The sequence below is a fragment of the Amia ocellicauda genome, chromosome 8 (assembly GCF_036373705.1).
Source record: "Amia ocellicauda isolate fAmiCal2 chromosome 8, fAmiCal2.hap1, whole genome shotgun sequence".
NCBI lineage: Eukaryota > Metazoa > Chordata > Actinopteri > Amiiformes > Amiidae > Amia > Amia ocellicauda.
Window position 1 is genome coordinate 14071838 of NC_089857.1, and position 19029 is coordinate 14090866.

The window sequence follows — 19029 nt, forward strand, 5'->3', positions numbered from 1 at the left end:
CTTTAGAAGGAAACACTTTTCTTTCTTTTTTTCCCCAAATGAAAGGCTTTTTTTTAATGCTGTTTTCTCTTTGTAATTGTACTTTACACTACACCACGTATTTCCCGTTAACCACATTTTAATTACAAGCTGCTGAATGACTATTTGGAAAGAAATTGTTTTAAGACCTCCACTGAAGTTTTTACATAATCTCCAAACAATCTGAGCTGAAGGTATTTTTGTCATTGTTTCTGGGGGGCTGTTTAGGAATCCCCTTCTGTGATAATCCCATGGTCATACAATTTGAGTAATTGGTTTAAATATGCTGAAAATAATCTCCCTCGTTCCTCCGAGTACTGTATATAAGTAATATGTGTGATTGAATACTTATTAAAACTTCATGTTGAGAATCTATGTCATTGAGAATTACCTTAACCAACTGGGGAAAAAAACAAAACAAACCAAGGTGTTGTCTTTCTATAAGGCAATGAAAATAAAAATATCCAATTACTTATAAGCAGTAAAATATATGTGACCTTTTAAACACGGAGCACAGTGTCTCTGAATTTCTACAAGGGAAAATTATAGATATATCAAACGAAATGATCTAGTACTGTTTTTATCCCATTAACATTCACAAAGTCAGCAGGAGTGCATTATTTATGAAGCACATCTACTCGCACAGATCTGAAGCAACTGTTATGTCTAATAATCTTGATTGATAGTACATGAAGCCACTGCTACTGCCTTCCGAAATAGTGCAACGATGTGCCAGTGCATTATTTATGACAAACAAAACCTATGAGCTTAGCAAATCCCTTAATATCATCATTACTTGCCAGTAAATATAACAGCAATCAGAAGTCTAGGGGAAAAAGTATGAGTAAAAGTCTAAAAATAATATTTATTTTTATAAACAAGCAACAACATACCGCAAACAGGGAACCCTGGTAGAGACATGCTCCTGTAAGAGAGGAGAGAGAGGACTATTAATAGGTTACATTGTGAAAACTTTCAAAAGACTCCAAACATGTGGGCTAGCCCTGTGAATGGGAAAGGTCATTAGTTCACACAGAAATACCCGGGCTCAGCAGTGACCAATGGTTCAGTGCTGATTCACAACAGGTTTAAAACATGTTGCTGCTCTAAGGCCATAGGGTCAAGCAAAGAGGGGTTTCGGAGAGGGGTATTTGAACTGCCTCTGAAAGATATTACAATATCCCGCTCAATACTTTAGCTAGTTTACTACACTGAAAGAGAATTCCACCATTAAAGGATCCTCTAACTTAAGGTTATAACACCAAAAGACATTCACTTTAATAGGCAACTTGTCTTTTTTAAGTATTTAAGCAGAATTAAACAACCATGTGTTTCACTCTTTCTGTTACATTGGAATAATCACAAGATGCTTTTGAATCAAATAAATGGGCAAATGCATTCAGACTTATTCACAACTTTTTAATTCTCTAAGCTGCTGAAATGCGATCTCAAATGCAGGCCAATAATCATTAACTTGCATTAACTGTTTATTATTCCAGTGGTCAAGCGTAGCATCTTAATTTTCACTTAGTGTTATTTTAACTTTAAATACAAATTTAAATAAACACACATTCATTCATTCATTCGGAAAAGGACTTTCCATTATATAAGTGAGGGTTTAATCGCATTGTGAAATAGCGGAAACATATGCATCTCCAAGAGCAAATGCAAATATCCATATTCTATTTGAATATAATTTGATTAAGCCAAATCTTAAGCAAAGTGCTCTAGGCTGTTGATTCATCTTAATATCCCAAGCAAGGTTTTAACTACAAGTTCTGCATTATAAAAATAATAAACAGCATTCGTATTTACAGAAATCCTAGAACGCAAGTCATTTTTCAGGCTTTAGGAGACTAGAAATTGGTCTTAAAGTTTAGTACACGCTGCCTGGTGGTAATTTAAATCTCTTCACATTAGTGGATTTCAAACAGCCCTAGAGGCTTAATAGACTGTCAGATACACAGTTATTATCATATGAGCAAAGCCCAAATGTCAGTAGCAATGGTGTTAAAACGGTACATGAGAGTACATGAGCAGTTGATATAAATGAGAAAGTGTTCACGGGAGACAGACCATTTTAATTGTAAATATGTAGCAGCTAACAAAGGGAAAGGAAAGGAAGAAAAGCTTCACATTCAATGCTTAACGAAGACCGAGACATGACTATGGCAGGCATTCACATTTTTTGCATACTTGTTATGATATAAACTTCAACACATTCAGTCTATTCGGACGCGGGGAACAGAACAAGACACTAAAACACAGGAATGTGCTGAAGACGTTTGAAGATTACTTGCCACCACATAAGTGCTTTGAGACTGTATGCTCACTGTCACCAAACAGGAAGAAATAGGGACCTTTCTGGCACTGGTGATTTACAGGGACCACAGCTTGATGGGTCTGATATGCATCATCTGCATGTGTTGAGGGTATATGTTAAAGTAGTGGTTCCCCATTCTAATCCTAGAGGACCCCCTAACCTGTTAGTTTTTGTTCCAACCAAGCTCATTACTTAATTGAACCTTAATTGAAGTCACAATCTGCTTAGATTTGACTTTTTAAATGTGTAATAAAATAGTTGGTTATTTAATAAGCTATTTATAAACTTCTATACTTAACTTAAAACCCCTACTGTATAAAATAAATGTAAAGGGTCTGATTTATGACATTATTAATTCAATTAAGGGTTAAATTAAGTAATTGAGAGCTCAGTTGGAACAAACAACAGCAGGGTAGGGGGTTGGGAACCACTGCCTTTTTTCACTGGGGTTGTGGGGCTGGGTCTGCATGGAAGTTTACCAGGGTAAACTTGCATAAGGGTGTTTTGGTGTATTTCATGCATAAGAACATAAGAACCTCCCAGTGCTTTTCAGTCCAGTCTCGTCACTATATATAATGAACTGACTGAGCACCTTTGGGACTTTTCAAGAGCAACATCATCTGTCGCCACCACAGGCTCTTCAGTAACTGGAGGCAGTTCTTATCAGGGAGTGGAGCAGCACACCCCTGGCTATTTTTCAATCACTCACTGGATCAATGAGGCGGTGCAGTCTCCTCTAATGGGCATGAAATAGAGTAGTGATTTGTGACAACTATTGAGGCGATCCAACATGTAAGATGAGTCACTGGTGATCAGTGTTCGTCATGTCATTATTTTGATTCTAACTGGGCTTTAGCTCAAGACAACATTTTGCTCAAGCATGATACACTAGAACAATTTCACCAGCCCTGCAAACATGTTGGGAGGAATTCCATCTGGGCAAATGTTATATATTAGGCCTACCTCTAAATGTATTAATACATCGATTTAGACATGAAAATGCCGGTGCACATTCAGTGTTCATTTATTTTTCAAATTAAATGTGTAACAGTCAGTTCTGTGTATATATACATTTCAAAAGCATATCAGTCAAAAATTGTGTTCTAATGTATTGATTTTTGTGTAAACATATGGAAAATAAATGCTGAAACTGTGGCTGTTTCAAAAAGCCCCTGGAAGTTATTATAGAAACAATCCAGTCAATACCATTTGTCATCTTGTGGAAAGGTATAACAAGGTCTCATGAAGTGATTTCCACAACTATACTAACAAATGCATATATGCAGGCTAAAGGAGTGTTTTTCCCTAATGTTCGATCACAGGAGGGTTCAGGAGATTACTGGGGTTCTTCAATAAACTCTGGCAACACTGATTTGACTTCTCCAGGGTTACCTTGTGTCAATCTGTTGGTCTGTGGCAGAGTTCCTTGGAGGAATTATGTGGCTGCCAAGTTAATCAGCATCTTGTTTTGAGGTTGGATGAAACAGTTGTATTTGTATATGTATTTATCACTGTTTGGATATAAACAGCAGCTATATGACAGGCAGAGATAGCATTTAGCTGAAATTGAGAATAACGGCATCTCCTCCGTGAAGCATGAAAGTGGATCGGTTTTGGTTTGGCGCTGTTTGGCATCCTCTAAACCTTTTATACTTGCCTGAATTGAGGAATAAGTGGATTTCTGGTAATATCAGTGTATTTCTACATAATAAAAATGGTACCCTCTATCTAGAAGCTTGGTTGTACAAGAACTTTCCAATGAATCTAAACAATCAAAACTGACAAGAAAACAGCATGACAAACATTTTTGAATGCCCCTCACAGTAGAATGTGTTTGGTTCGAACTGAAGAAAGAAGTTCCCAAGTGCAAACTTTGAGGAGTGCCAAAGGAGGATCCAAAAGTAGTCAGGGAGGAAATTCAGACATTGTGTATGTATATGTAATAATATTTGACACAAATGTAATTGATTAACATGGATAGTCAATATGCTGCACAGATGCATCTCGTTTCAGATCAAGGTACTTAGAAACACTGTACCCATGTAACTGAATTTCCAAGAGTTAAAAAAGTATCCATTAGGTTTTAATATGTCATTAACAAAACATATTGATATCCAAGTGGTTTGTATACAGCCAGTTCAGCAATTACTGTAAACAGGTATTGTGCACCTATGGATACACACTTTAGAAAACCCTTTAGTATGACATTTTAACAGTAGGGTAAGGAAAGGATGGTAATGCAGGGGAGCTGTATACTATATTATTAATATAACTTAAATGCAGTAGGTAAACAATTGCAGGCATTACTGAGTCCATATTGCCATCCCTTCCCATGGTGTAATAGATGAAAAGACACATCTTCTGCATGCAAATTCTCCTGTGGGACTGGATTATGTGATATCAGATTACAGCCAAATCTGATCCCTCAAAACCGCATAATCATATTAATAGGAAATTCACCTTTGACTACAGAGGTGCTAGAGATGAGGTGTTGCTGTGTTATGTGATATATTGCTGTTAATAACATCTCCACTGAGACAAAGAAGTCATGGCTTACAAGCTCGATACTTGTTAGTTGAAAGGGATAGATTTACTTTACACCACGGTTAAGAGGCAACAAGGGGGCGACTGAGATGGGGAAATACTGATTTTATTTTTAACAGACACCGCATGGCAGTTTTCATGAATGTGAAGAAAAACATCAACGTCTGAAATGAATAATTTGAAGACTATTGTCAAAAATCAACGCTGAACTCAACACTCGTCTAAACTGAATATAGGGCAAAGATGCTAAATCTCCCATCACTTGTCAATCAGTACCTCTGAATCTTGAAGTGACATTTCAGTCACAAACCATGAATGGAGCTGAAGCCCTGAATGAGTGAAGCCTGTCTTTCCTTTCAAATTAATTTCAGCACCGGATTCTTTGGCATTCATAAATAATGCCAAGGTTATTGGAGATGTTATCAAAGTAAAGTAATGGACTGTATTGAATAGTACACATGCCGTCATATCAAAATAACTGGAAAAGACACTGCGTGGGATAGAGATAGGTGGTGCAAGGATTTAATATCCTAACAATTAAAAAATAATTTAAAAAGTGAATTTCATTATAAACCTCTGATTATATAGCTATTAATGGAAGTTATTTGTAATGTGCGCTAGTTCACCAAGCTCTAATGCTGCTCAGTTCACCACTCTACACACTATTGTTTTGCATAATTAAAATTAACAATCACTGGCTATAAAATAAGCGCAAATTGACGAGCAATTAATCCACTTCCAATTAAAGATAATTGAGTGGCGTTACAGGGTGGGAAAGGGCGTGTGAGCAATACAATACAAATCGTTACGCTGTGGTGCACAAAATGAAACTCAACAGCCCCGATCAAAGAAAAAACGTGACATTTAAATTCAATGAGAAATGTTTAATATCAGCAGTGTTGATGCGGCCAGCACAACACAGACAAACTACCCTGGGAAGTTTGGACCCGAAAACCATCCATCCCCCTTCTAAACAGGGCAGTCTGAACGCAATAAGATCAAATGCAATGTCCCACTAAACCAACTGCAGACTGAAATAAATGCAGCTTCCAAGCAAGTGTCTCTCGGTCCGTTTGCTCACGTCAAAGTCACGGTAATTAAAAATAAACAGCCTAATGAGGTGCTAAAAAGCCCAATGCTGTTTGCTCGATGTCGAGTCCTACACGAAAACGAAGTTCTCACGACACAAGACGGGCAAAGGGAGATCTATATAAAAAACGACACGGGTTGACATTAGTTATGGATCTTCACATACAGCCTGCACTCTTGGTCCACGTTTCCGTACATCTATTGCACTGCACTGAGCTATGCGCTTTATTCTCCCGGTTTGACTGCTTCTAGCTAACCTTAGACATGCAGTGTTTCCATTCCCATTCCCATGCTTTCGGCTTTCCTCCTGTGATTTTAAAAGTATTTCATTTGACTCATACTAACCGTGTGTCCCTTGAGGTTTGGTAACGCAGCCAACCAGGGCAGCCACGGCGATCCACACATTCAGGAAGTCCATGGTGGTCGGTGGGGAAAGCCGCAATACATCCAGGTGGAACAAAAGTAAAATCCCGATCTAGTGCAAAGGTGAAAGGCACTGGGTAAAAAGCATGCTGAAGCTGCTGCTTTGATCTAACGGTGTGTAAATATACTCCCAACCCGCAGACAACCGTGGGACCCGAGGGGTCGCGGATCGCTATGCCGGCTGCACGGAGCTGCGCGTTAATAGTGGCTGCTAAGTTGGATCCTAGCAGCAGCGGAAGGCGCCCCCACGAACCCGCTCACTTCTCCAGGGCAGGTGGCAGCGTTAGTCCGATGGGTTTCTGCTGCAGTTCACTTGACACGCTTGCATGGCACTAGTGTGTAAGCAGATCTGTGAACGACGAGCCTATTTCTAATCTAACGCAACTCAGAAGTGCGGGGGTCTTCCCTGTCCGGACGTCTCGTGTAGTCAGGTGCTGTTTTGTGTGGAAAGAAAGCGAGCCCCTACTTTTCAGCGCTTCACTCCGGCTGCAGGTCGTGTCTGGGCTGATCCGGCTGTTGTTGCAATATAGTTGTGCCCCCAAGCTACGCGGTTTGGAGAAGCGGGGGGGTTAATAATACGCGGAACAACGGCAAAAGAAACCAGAGGAGGAAAGCAAGCGGCGCTGCGAATGAAAGGCTCGCGCAGGCTCGGGAACACGGGCAGCGCGAGCCGGGGCCGGGATTCCTGCGGGTCACGTGGGAGCAACCCGAGCCCAGGACCCCCGCAGACCGGCCCTGTGCCCCCCAGCCCCCCAACCCCCCAGCCCCGCAGACCCGCAGACTGGCCCTGTGCCCCCCAGCCCCCCAACCCCCCAGACCCGCAGACCGGCCCTGTGCCCCCCAGCCCCCCAACCCCGCTACCCGCAGACTGGCCCTGTGCCCCCCAGCCCCCCAACCCCCCAGCCCCGCAGACCCGCAGACTGGCCCTGTGCCCCCCAGCCCCCCAACCCCCCAGACCCGCAGACCGGCCCTGTGCCCCCCAGCCCCCCAACCCCTCAGCCCCGCAGACCCGCAGACTGGCCCTGTGCCCCCCAGCCCCCCAACCCCCCAGACCCGCAGACCGGCCCTGTGCCCCCCAGCCCCCCAACCCCCCAGCCCCGCAGACCCGCAGACTGGCCCTGTGCCCCCCAGCCCCCCAACCCCCCAGACCCGCAGACCGGCCCTGTGCCCCCCAGCCCCCCAGCCCCCCAACCCCCCAGACCCGCAGACCCGCAGACCGGCCCTGTGCCCCCCAGCCCCCCAACCCCCCAGCCCCGCAGACCCGCAGACTGGCCCTGTGCCCCCCAGCCCCCCAACCCCCCAGACCCGCAGACCGGCCCTGTGCCCCCCAGCCCCCCAACCCCCCAGACCCGCAGACCGGCCCTGTGCCCCCCAGCCCCCCAACCCCCCAGACCCGCAGACCGGCCCTGTGCCCCCCAGCCCCCCAGCCCCCCAACCCCCCAGCCCCACAACCCCGCAGACCCGCAGACTGGCCCTGTGCCCCCCAGCCCCCCAACCACCCAGCCCCACAGACCCGCAGACCGGCCCTGTGCCCACCAACCCCGCAGACCCGCAGACTGGCCCTGTGCCCACCAACCCCCCAGCCCCCCAGCCCCGCAGCCCCCCAACCCCCCAGCCCCACAACCCCGCAGTCCCGCAGACCGGCCCTGTGCCCACCAACCCCCCAACCCCCCAGCCCCCCAGCCCCGCAGCACCGCAGACCGGCCCTGTGCCCACCAACCCCCCAACCCCCCAGCCCCCCAGCCCCGCAGCCCCCCAACCCCCCAGCCCCACAACCCCGCAGCACCGCAGACCGGCCCTGTGCCCACCAACCCCCCAACCCCCCAGCCCCCCAGCCCCCCAACCCCCCAGCCCCACAACCCCGCAGACCCGCAGACCGGCCCTGTGCCCACCAACCCCCCAACCCCACAGACCCCCAGCCCCGCAGCCCCACAGACCCGCAGACCGGCCCTGTGCCCCCCAGCCCCGCAGACCCGCAGACCCACAGACTGGCCCTGTGCCCCCCAGCCCCCCAACCCCCCAGCCCCGCAGACCCGCAGACCCGCAGACTGGCCCTGTGCCCCCCAGCCCACCAACCCCCCAACCCCCCAGCCCCGCAGCCCCCCAACCCCCCAGCCCCACAACCCCGCAGACCCACAGACCGGCCCTGTGCCCACCAACCCCCCAACCCCCCAGCCCCACAGACCCACAGACCGGCCCTGTGCCCACCAACCCCCCAACCCCCCAGCCCCACAGACCCGCAGACCGGCCCTGTGCCCCCCAGCCCCGCAGACCCACAGACCCGCAGACCCACAGACCGGCCCTGTGCCCCCCAGCCCCGCAGACCCGCAGCCCCGCAGACCCGCAGACCCGCAGACCCGCAGCCCCCCAGCCCCGCAGACCCGCAGACCCGCAGACCGGCCCTGTGTCCACCAACCCCCCAACCCCACAGACCCCCAGCCCCGCAGCCCCACAGACCCGCAGACTGGCCCTGTGCCCCCCAGCCCCCCAACCCCGCTACCCGCAGACTGGCCCTGTGCCTCCCAGCCCCCCAACCACCCAGCCCCACAGACCCGCAGACCGGCCCTGTGCCCACCAACCCCCCAACCCCACAGACCCCCAGCCCCACAGCCCCGCAGCCCCGCAGACTGGCCCTGTGCCCCCCAGCCCCCCAACCACCCAGCCCCACAGACCCACAGACTGGCCCTGTGCCCCCCAGCCCCCCAACCCCACAGCCCCACAACCCCGCAGACCCGCAGACCGGCCCTGTGCCCACCAACCCCCCAACCCCCCAGCCCCCCAGCCCCGCAGCCCCCCAGCCCCGCAGCCCCCCAACCCCCCAGCCCCACAACCCCGCAGACCCGCAGACTGGCCCTGTGCCCACCAACCCCGCAGACCCGCAGACTGGCCCTGTGCCCACCAACCCCCCAGCCCCCCAGCCCCCCAGCCCCGCAGCCCCCCAACCCCCCAGCCCCACAACCCCGCAGTCCCGCAGACCGGCCCTGTGCCCACCAACCCCCCAACCCCCCAGCCCCCCAGCCCCGCAGCACCGCAGACCGGCCCTGTGCCCACCAACCCCCCAACCCCCCAGCCCCCCAGCCCCGCAGCCCCCCAACCCCCCAGCCCCACAACCCCGCAGACCCGCAGACTGGCCCTGTGCCCACCAACCCCCCAACCCCACAGACCCCCAGCCCCGCAGCCCCACAGACCCGCAGACCGGCCCTGTGCCCCCCAGCCCCGCAGACCCGCAGACCCACAGACTGGCCCTGTGCCCTCCAGCCCCCCAACCCCCCAGCCCCGCAGACCCGCAGACCCGCAGACTGGCCCTGTGCCCCCCAGCCCACCAACCCCCCAACCCCCCAGCCCCGCAGACCCCCAACCCCCCAGCCCCACAACCCCGCAGACCCGCAGACCGGCCCTGTGCCCACCAACCCCCCAACCCCCCCAGCCCCACAGACCCGCAGACCGGCCCTGTGCCCCCCAGCCCCGCAGACCCACAGACCCGCAGACACGCAGACCGGCCCTGTGCCCCCCAGCCCCCCAACCCCCCAGCCCCGCAGACCCGGAGCCCCGCAGACCCGCAGCCCCCCAGCCACGCAGCCCCGCAGACCGGCCCTGTGCCCCCCAGCCCCGCAGACCCGCAGACCCGCAGCCCCGCAGCCCCCCAGCCCCGCAGACCCGCAGACCCGCAGACCCGCAGCCCCCCAGCCCCGCAGACCCGCAGACCCGCAGACTGGCCCTGTGCCCCCCAGCCCTCCAACCCCACAGCCCCCCAGCCCGGCCCTGTGCCCCCCAGCCCCGCAGCCCCCCAGCCCCGCAGCCCCCCAGCCCCGCAGCCCCGCAGCCCCGCAGACCGGCCCTGTGCCCCCCAGCCCACAGGTTTGTTGGCAACGCCACCTAATAACAGAAAAATATGAAAACTTAAATCCAGCCGTGCCTCTGTCGCATGCACCTTACTGAGATGAGTCACTCCAGTGCTATAGCCATCCACCCGGGCTGTAATAAACACAACGTGCATGTCTTGAAATATCTACTCATTTCTCCTTCTAGAAGACTGGGTGGGTGGTCCCGGTCCCTGACTGGATTTTGTCCTGATCAATTATTCTGAATGTACTGATTTGTTATTGTTCTTTCTGTAAGTGTACTATAATAATACTAGCTATCTCTATTATTGTAGTTATTTTGAATCTATAATGATTGGCGTTTGCAATTTAGGAAAAGGAATTTGTTCCACTGAGCTCAGTAAATTCAACTACCTAAAATGATTGTTGTGAACTGAAATGTTACTTATTTAAGGGGCATGCCGCTGGTAAATCGTTCAAATCACGTGATTCAATTAAACAGTTTTAACCAAACCAAGGATGTTTATTAAATATGGTTTCACTAGAACACATGACTGTGTTGGCATTTTTATTCTGTAACCCTAAAATGCAAATCACATTTGGCACTGAAGGAGAGATCAAAGGTTTAGTTCAAGGTCATACCTGGATCAAGCACATAGGGTTTTCTATTTTTGTTGTATAGTAATTGCCACCACTAAGGCCTAAAAAAGCCGTCAATATCCCATGATCCATAATCCTGAGCTGAAAACAGATAGCATTTTTGGAAACTTCATACATAGTTTCCTGTCTTTGTTCCATAGTAATATTACCCATGTTTACAGCATCCTGGAAGGAGTAATGAACTCTCCAATATCTGAGGGTACATTGCAACAGAGCCAACATGCAGTATCTGGCACTGGAAAGGTCAAAGGTCAGACATAATGATATATTCTGAAAGATAACCTATGCTTTCCTTTTAGTGTTCAATTGTAACTATGATTTTTTTTTTTAACAAAGTGGGCCTTGTGGGCCTGTGTCTGTATTTAATAATACAAATTATAATACTTCTAAATGTATTTCTATTTGTGGTGGCTCCTCTAAATATCTGTACACCTACTGTACAAATACGTACTGGAGCTATTGAATATGTGTACACAATAAACAAGACATAATGTAACACATGAGAGGTAATATTGTTATTATGATCAGCTGCAGGCACCCCCCCTCCCAAGCATGGGGAAAATATAGGTTGTTCTCAGCCACAGGGAAAAGTACCTGTTGCTGTGATATTTAACTACCAGGGAAACTTTGCCTGGTAATTATTTTCTTAATCTTTAAAATAGTTTTCTTCCTGCCGATTGTGATATAGGCATACATTTGATTAGACAAAAACATGAAGAAGGCAAATCATTATTCCCATCAAATTAACAAGGACATCCTTGATTTTAATACTTTTCTCTGATTATATATTGTGCATTAAAGCAACAGAAGTGAGATTAAGCCATTAATAAAAACCCACTCTTACGAAATGCAGTTTTTAAGAAGACATCAATTGTGCATACAATCATTCAAGCTCGCTCTATACAAATAAATAAGGCCAGAATAACAGCTTTCAGTCAATCCATCATCTGCAGACAGAGCTTAAAGCAAAACATCTGGGATCCCTGGTTTTGAAACCTGCAGAAAGTAATTAATATAATTTCAGAAAATCGTTTTTTTAAACCTGGGGATTTCCTCGTTGATATCACACAAAGCAAAGGCATGGCTCCAGCTCATGAAATATTTACAATCAAATTGCATCCCGCCTGCCTATGAAAATAAGTAGAGTGAGTGCTGCTTTGAAGTTAAAATCTCCTCAGCAGTTTTCATCCAGGCCATTTTGTACATATCAGCACCAGGCAGCAGCCCCCATCACAGACCACTTCAATGTGTTTAAAACTCTTACGTCCAGCTGCTGAAGGATCAGTCCACTGACCCGTTCCCTTGCCAGTAAGCAGGACAGCATCAACAAGTGAAGGGCTGTTCTACAATAAAGAGCTATGTAAAGATGTCTGGAACAAATAATTATTGAAGCTAGAGTTATGTAATATTTTTCACCATTAATACCCACTATGTTTTGTTTTTTTCTCAGAGAGAAAGGGAGAAATAACCTTTTACTTCTCTGCATTATAAGTCCAAAAGGAAACAGTAGCATTAAACACCCTTAAATAACTGCAGTATTATATATGGCAACTTTTCACATTTAAACGTATCTGGTAGTTTGTTCAATACCTCTGGATCTCAGGGAACACTTAAGAGGAAATGCAATAAAACGTATTTCATGCATCTGCTCACAAGGTTTAACCAGACATACAGGCTTGACAGGTGATGCATATTTAAATATTATAGGTTTCATCTTGCGTGGCTTTTATTAAATGAATGGACTTGACAACCAGATACCAGAGGCATTATAATGTGTGGCCAATTGAATATATGTGATGTGTAATGAATGTAACTAGTGTAAGTAGCACACATTGTGAATAATGTAAAATTAAACATGTATGTTTTAATAGAGACATTTGTTTTTATTGTGCATTGATTTACCAGTCTATTTTTTTTAAGATTTAAAAGGGCAGACATTATGAATTAAAAAAGAAGGCATTAATACTTAAAAATAATATGCTAGTGTTAACTTGTAACTTGTAAACTTTAATGTAGATAGTGCCATCTAGTGTTGCATCTAAGTACAGTTTCTGTATCATTTCTGATTAGAGCAAATTGATCTGAAAATGCATGTTTATTGCAGTAGTTTAAATTAAATTACATGCAAATTATCTGGAAATACTTTATTTGCATAGGACAATACTTTTTGCATGAATTATGATTGAATACGTATTATTGTGTATGTTAGTATGACTGATAGTTGAGCAGTTGAGGTACAAGTTAGTTTAGGAGTAGCATCAAAGCAGAAAGTGTTACTGTCAGAAGCAGTATACACGGTATATAACAGATTTTAAATCCCTGTATACAACCCATTCAAAATAGAACAGACAATAAGTTAAGAGATGGAGAAGGGAGGGCAATGACTCTGGTTTATTCACAGGGCACAAGTTTATTATTATTATTATTATTATTATTATTATTATTATTATTATTATTATTATTATTAATCCCATTACCTTAGCTGAGGTTTTTCTAGATAGTAAGTAAGCACAGTGAGAGCCTCATTCATCCAACGTTATTATAATGATTACTATTGATATTATTAAGCCATGTTTAAAGCATAACCCATTTCATATACAAATACCCAATAAGGAAAAGACACAAAGTGTGGTACAGGACAGCCAAAAAGTGTCACATAGGAACCAAATATATCACATGCAACCAAAAGGCGTCACTCACAATAAAAAAAATGACATACACTGCTCAAAAAAATTAAGGGAACACGTAATCATCACAGTATAACACCAAGTCAGTTAAACTTCAGGCATATCAAACTGTCCAGTTAGGAAGCCTAAGTGATTGTGAATCAATGTCACCTGTTTTGGTGCAAATGAAAGTGATAACGGGTGCACTGGAGAGGCAACAGCAAGACACCCCCCAAAAAGGGAATGGTTTTGCAGGTGGTGGCCACAGACAATTGCTCTCTCGTTATCCTTCCTGACTGATTCTTTTCTAGTTTTGTGTTTTGCTAGTGTCCTTGTCACTACTGGTAGCATGAGGCGGTACCTGCAGCCCATTCAGGTTGCAGAGGTAGTCCAGCTCCTCCAGGATGACACATCCATACGTGCCGTCGCAAGAAGGTTTGCTGTGTCTCCCAGTAGAGTCTCAAGAGCATGGAGGAGATACCAAGAGACGGGCCGTTATACGAGGAGAGGTGGACAGGGCTGTAGAAGGGCATCAACCCAGCAAAATGAGCTTCAGCGGGCTACTGGTGTGCATGTTTCTGACCAAACTGTCAGAAACAGACTCCATGAGGGTGGCATGAGGGCCCGACGTCCTCTAGTGGAACCTGAGCTCACAGCCCAGCACCGTGCAGCTCGATTGGCATTCGCCAGAGAACACAAGAATTGGCAGGTCCGCCATTGGCGCCCCATTCTCTTCACAAATGAGAGCAGGTTCACACTGAGCACATGTGACAGACGTGAAAGAGTCTGGAGATGCCGTGGTGAACGTTATGCTGCCTGCAACATCATCCAGCATGACCAGTTTGGCGGTGGGTCAGTGATGGTCTGGGGAGGCATATCCTTAGAAGGTCGCACAGACCTCCATGTGCTAGCCAACGGTACCCTGACTGCTCTTAGGTACTGGGATGAAATCCTCAGACCCATCGTCAGGCCTTACGCTGGTGCAATGGGCCCTGGGTTTATCCTGGTGCAGGACAATGCCCGGCCTCATGTGGCCAGAGTGTGTAGGCAGTTCCTGGATGACGAAGGTATTGATGCCATTGACTGGCCCTCACGTTCCCCAGACCTGAATCCAATTGAGAACCTTTGGGACATTATGTATCGGTGCATCCGACACCGCCAAGTTAGCGCCACAGACTGTCCAGGACCTCACTGATGCCATGATCCAGGTCTGGGAGGAGATCCCCAAGGACACCATTTTGGTGTCCAATGACCATTGTTATGTCATTTTGTTCTCAACAAATTACACAATGTACAGTAAAGATTTTGATCTTTAATGTATTTCATTCATCGATATCCGATGTGTGATTTAGGTGTTTCCTTAATTTTTTTGAGCAGTGTATATGACAAAATAATGTCAAATGCAAGCATGCAAGGAAATAGTGTCATTCACAGCAAAGAAAGGTCATATGCAACCATAAATTATCATAAGAGACCACAAAAAGGAAATACAGGAGCACAAAATGCAATAGGGGTCTAAAACGTATGATATAAAATATATGTTATATGTAAAAAAAGAAGTGTCATACAGGGCCAAAAATTGCCATAGGGGACTAAGAAAGTGTCACTACAGACAAAAAGTGTTTAGGGCACAAAGTGTAATAAATGTCTTTACTCTCATTCACTGTACTATAGTAATATGTGCTGTACAGCAGTGTGATGCAATGTCCTGTAATGTATTGCATTTTACTGTAATATGCTTTAGAGTTTACAGATTACAGTCCACTGTAGGAAGTTTCGTCTATCTAGTGCAAACGCTGTGGGATTAGTTAGTGATTGAATAATAATCACAACAACAACAGAACAGTAGTGATGTTACATACAGACTACTATAACCCAACAAAAGTGTTGTGTGGGACAATAGTGTGTTGTAGGGGACAAACACAAGTGTCTCCTCATCCAGCTCTCCTTAAATAACTCTTATTATCTGCCAAGCCCGTTCCCTTTACTGAGTTTTTTGCATAAGTATAACCAGGGATTTTGGATACTGCAACACTGATAACATTACCACCAGAATTGCTATATATAATCAGTCCACACCAGTGTTTGTCAAAGTGCGGTCCACACCCCGTCCAGGGAGTCCACCAGCTGATGCAAGTGCAGGTTGATCAGAAAATAATGACATCTGTGTACACCTTGTTTCGCACTTACATTTTTTATATTTAAATCTACGAACTTGTCTGAAGAGAAAAGAAATTGGTCAATGCATACTACCAGTGGTCACAGAAACAGCAGACGACACAAAAAGCATGGAATGATGTGTGCTTGGAATAACAAGAAGAGATAGAAAAATAAATTAATTGATCTGAGAAAAAACAAAATACACAACATTATTGAAAGAGTGTAAATGTTAAAATGGCAATGGACCGGACACACTGCAAGAAGAACAGATCAAAGGTGGATAATGGATTGAATGGATCCCAAGAGATAATAAAGACCTAGAAGACGATCATATACTTTGCAGGAATGACATGGAAAAGAGAAACAGTAGATCGAAGCAAGTGGGCTTTCATCCAGCAGTGGATCGATATAGGCTGATGGTGATGGTGATATATCTATATAGTAGCTAGCGGTATTTAATATATATATATATATATATATATATATATATATATATATATATATATATGTTCCAGTAATATGAATCATCTTCTATTGCTGTTTATTTATAGATAAGCCAATGGTTTTGTTACCAAGGGTGAGGGACTGGGTGGTCCGGGGACTGAATGGTCTGTGGATGTGTTTGCATTGGCTGAGTGGGGCAATAAAGTTTGAGAACCACTGGTGTACGCCAACCTAGTGGAATGACACACTGACCAGGCTCTTCTGAGATTAACAGGGTGAAGAGCAAGAGAAAAACAAACAGTTATTTATATCAATAACTGATGTTTCTGATGTCCATCCCAATTAATGGTTTACACATCTAGTACATCTGAATGTGTGTGGAATTTAAACTGTTATTGGGAATTGTATATGTCACTGTCAGTAAGGAATGTTTTCTGATAATTGTTGATGGGATACAAATTCATATACTAGTAAATGTGTTTTTTTTTTCATTTCCTTTCACACTCTCCTCTGTATTCTACAATTTATGTTTTTACTTAAGTAGTTACTTACTGTAGTGTTGAAACACAAATCGCTCCTCTCAAGTTCCTATAAACAAAACTTGACTGTACTGACACAACTTGAAATGTTAACTAATTAGTTCTACAGTAGCAAAACCACACAGCTGACATTGTAGTCTCTATTTAGTTATACGTAGTATAGATTTTGATCCACCAGGTGTCTCTAGACTCTAATTTAAGTAGTAATCCCTCCCTTTGTCAGAGAAAACCACAACCACCTAATCTTTCCATGGCCAAACTTCAGTTCCTTTACATTTCAGCAGTATTACAGATCTCCTAATTATTGGATTATAAGAACAGGGTACATTTTATTCTGGATTTGTTATATTCCAGTAGGCAGATGACGTGTAAAAATCAAAGTAGGAAGGAAGGAATCACTGTACAACAGGAGATGAACACACTTCTAAAAACTTATAGTCATGGATGTCTGTGCACCACACAATAGCTTGCCACAATACACATGGAGTACATGCTAATTTCTCCTTATCTCCTGACCAGACTTTGAGAGTTCACAGGTATGCAAGTCAACAGATACTAGATGAAAACAATGAGATAGAAGTACGGGGGGGGGGCTTCTTCTCCACACAAAGAAGGGTTGAAGGGATGCTTCAATATCGGGGGGAGTGGATCTGTTACTAAGCAACACTGAGCGGGGCTTGCCGCAGACCCAGACTGTGTAAGAGTTTGGTTCGCGTGGTGCCTTCCACAAGCCAGGGTAGCAGACTCCACCCAAAAGCACACAGTTTCTCAGCCACAGAATGCCAGGACCTCGTCAGTATTTTATAAACAAGCACAAACATCACATTACAACTAAGGCATTCAAGTCCTGGTTATTATTTTACACAGGTGCGAACTAGAAAAGAATGACGATAAAGTGTTCAATAACCTTGACAAAACAGGGGCTGTTACAATGAACAGAGGAATTTAAAACAACATTTCTCCAGGGCCTGGTAGTTTTTTTTTCCAATTAAAAATCAAAGTGAGGGCTGTTATTTATAGACCATGAACTAAGATATTCAACAGATGTTTCAAGCAAAGGATAACCATCAAACAGAGAGATTTTGAAACATTACTTAAACTTGAATTAGGGAGCTGTCCATATGGTAACATTATTCAATGGAGTAACAAGGCAGGTCTCGTGTAAGTAACTTGTTAGGTTTCTTCAAACAATCAACTGACAATGGATACCAGTACATATTTGGAAAAGACACCTTGGATAAACAGGTCTGCTAAATGACTAAAACAACTACAACAATAGTACTGTTATTATTAGTAGTAGTAGTATATTTAGATTTCCAATAGGTTTCTGATAAAGTTGCCCATGAAAGAAGCATTGATTATCTAGCATTGAATACTAGAGCAACCAAATGAGCATCATGGGCTGATCACTTGTGCGTCACCTTTTCTTCACAGCAGTATCCCTGAGGAAACAATTGAATGAGAAGATCTATGGGAAAGGCATCTAAATGATCTCAATCATTTACATATGTTTTCACACTGTCTCCTCTCTTGTAAATGGGGTCATTTTAACACATCATGAATTATTTAAGCCTAGTGAATGATTAGACTATTGGGTCAGGGAATGGTGGCCGTGCAAAGGAATTTAACCGAAGTGCTACTAAATGCTATTGGAAAAATGACCTTTCTGCATTGACTAGTGTAATTGTAACGTATTGTACAGCACAAAAACAAACTTATTTAGAGCTTTTAAGTGGTCTAAATCCCTGGGAAGATCTTATCAATATGCACTGAAACGTTTAAAAAGCAGGCTGCTCCAGCACAGCACCCTGTATCCTTAATGTTTTGTGTTCAATAATTAAAAAAAGGAAAAGTAGATTATGCTTTTTTTTTTTTGGATCCCCACTGTTCTATAGGATGTTATATAACTATCGCATAGTTATTATCAAATAAATCAAATTCAAATGGGTGCTTTCATTGTTACCAATGCACACAGACACAGACTTCAACTTCCTCTCCGGAGCTGCATCAACCACGTGTCCTGCCTTTTTTTGTCAAACTTCCTATCCTGAAAGAAAGCCCTATTTTGTCTCCGCAGTTCGGCGGAGGAACACAATAGTGCTGCAACACAAATGTTTTGAGACGATTCACCATAACCCACTGGCCTCCTAGCCCCACCCCCGTATGAGCCCCATCTATTATGATGTCATCTGATCGACAGCTGCAAGGGCCAACCGCTACCCGCTGTTGTGGGGCTACCAAAGACTGACACCCCACGCCATCGAATCAAAACGTCGAGGGGGCGTACACATCGGCAAGTTCCGGCTTCCAAACAGAAAAGTATGAGTGACAGCTCTCTAGGC

At 45.4% G+C, this 19029-nt stretch overlaps 2 protein-coding genes across 3 annotated transcripts in view; one reads left to right on the forward strand and one right to left on the reverse strand.

Moving 5' to 3' along the window:
- The window catches only part of fras1 (Fraser extracellular matrix complex subunit 1), a 126884-nt gene extending 119858 nt beyond the window's left edge, over positions 1-7026 (reverse strand). For both annotated transcript variants that reach the window (XM_066712106.1, XM_066712105.1), the window contains exons 1-2: positions 6320-7026; positions 912-943 (exon numbers count right to left, since the gene is read on the reverse strand). In XM_066712106.1, coding sequence (XP_066568203.1) covers positions 912-943; positions 6320-6392 — 105 coding nt within the window. In that variant the 5' untranslated portion in view covers positions 6393-7026. The remainder of the gene's footprint in view (positions 1-911; positions 944-6319) is intronic.
- On the forward strand, positions 6572-19012 carry LOC136755207 (nascent polypeptide-associated complex subunit alpha, muscle-specific form-like). The gene is made up of 5 exons (XM_066711692.1): positions 6572-6679; positions 6928-10255; positions 14001-14133; positions 14481-14611; positions 18888-19012. The coding sequence occupies exons 1-5, from the start codon at positions 6572-6574 to the stop codon at positions 19010-19012; spliced, it is 3825 nt and encodes a 1274-aa protein (XP_066567789.1).
- Positions 19013-19029: the final 17 nt, after the last annotated feature.

Coding starts and splice junctions, on each gene's coding strand:
- LOC136755207 (XM_066711692.1), top strand. CDS start 6,572: ATGCCGGCTGCACGGAGCTGCGCGTTAATAGTGGCTGCTAAGTTGGAT. Junction 10,256..14,000: donor CTGTGCCCCCCAGCCCACAG/GTTTGTTGGCAA, acceptor GTCTCCCAGTAG/AGTCTCAAGAGCATGGAGGA. Junction 14,612..18,887: donor GCAGTTCCTGGATGACGAAG/GTATTGATGCCA, acceptor TCTGATCGACAG/CTGCAAGGGCCAACCGCTAC.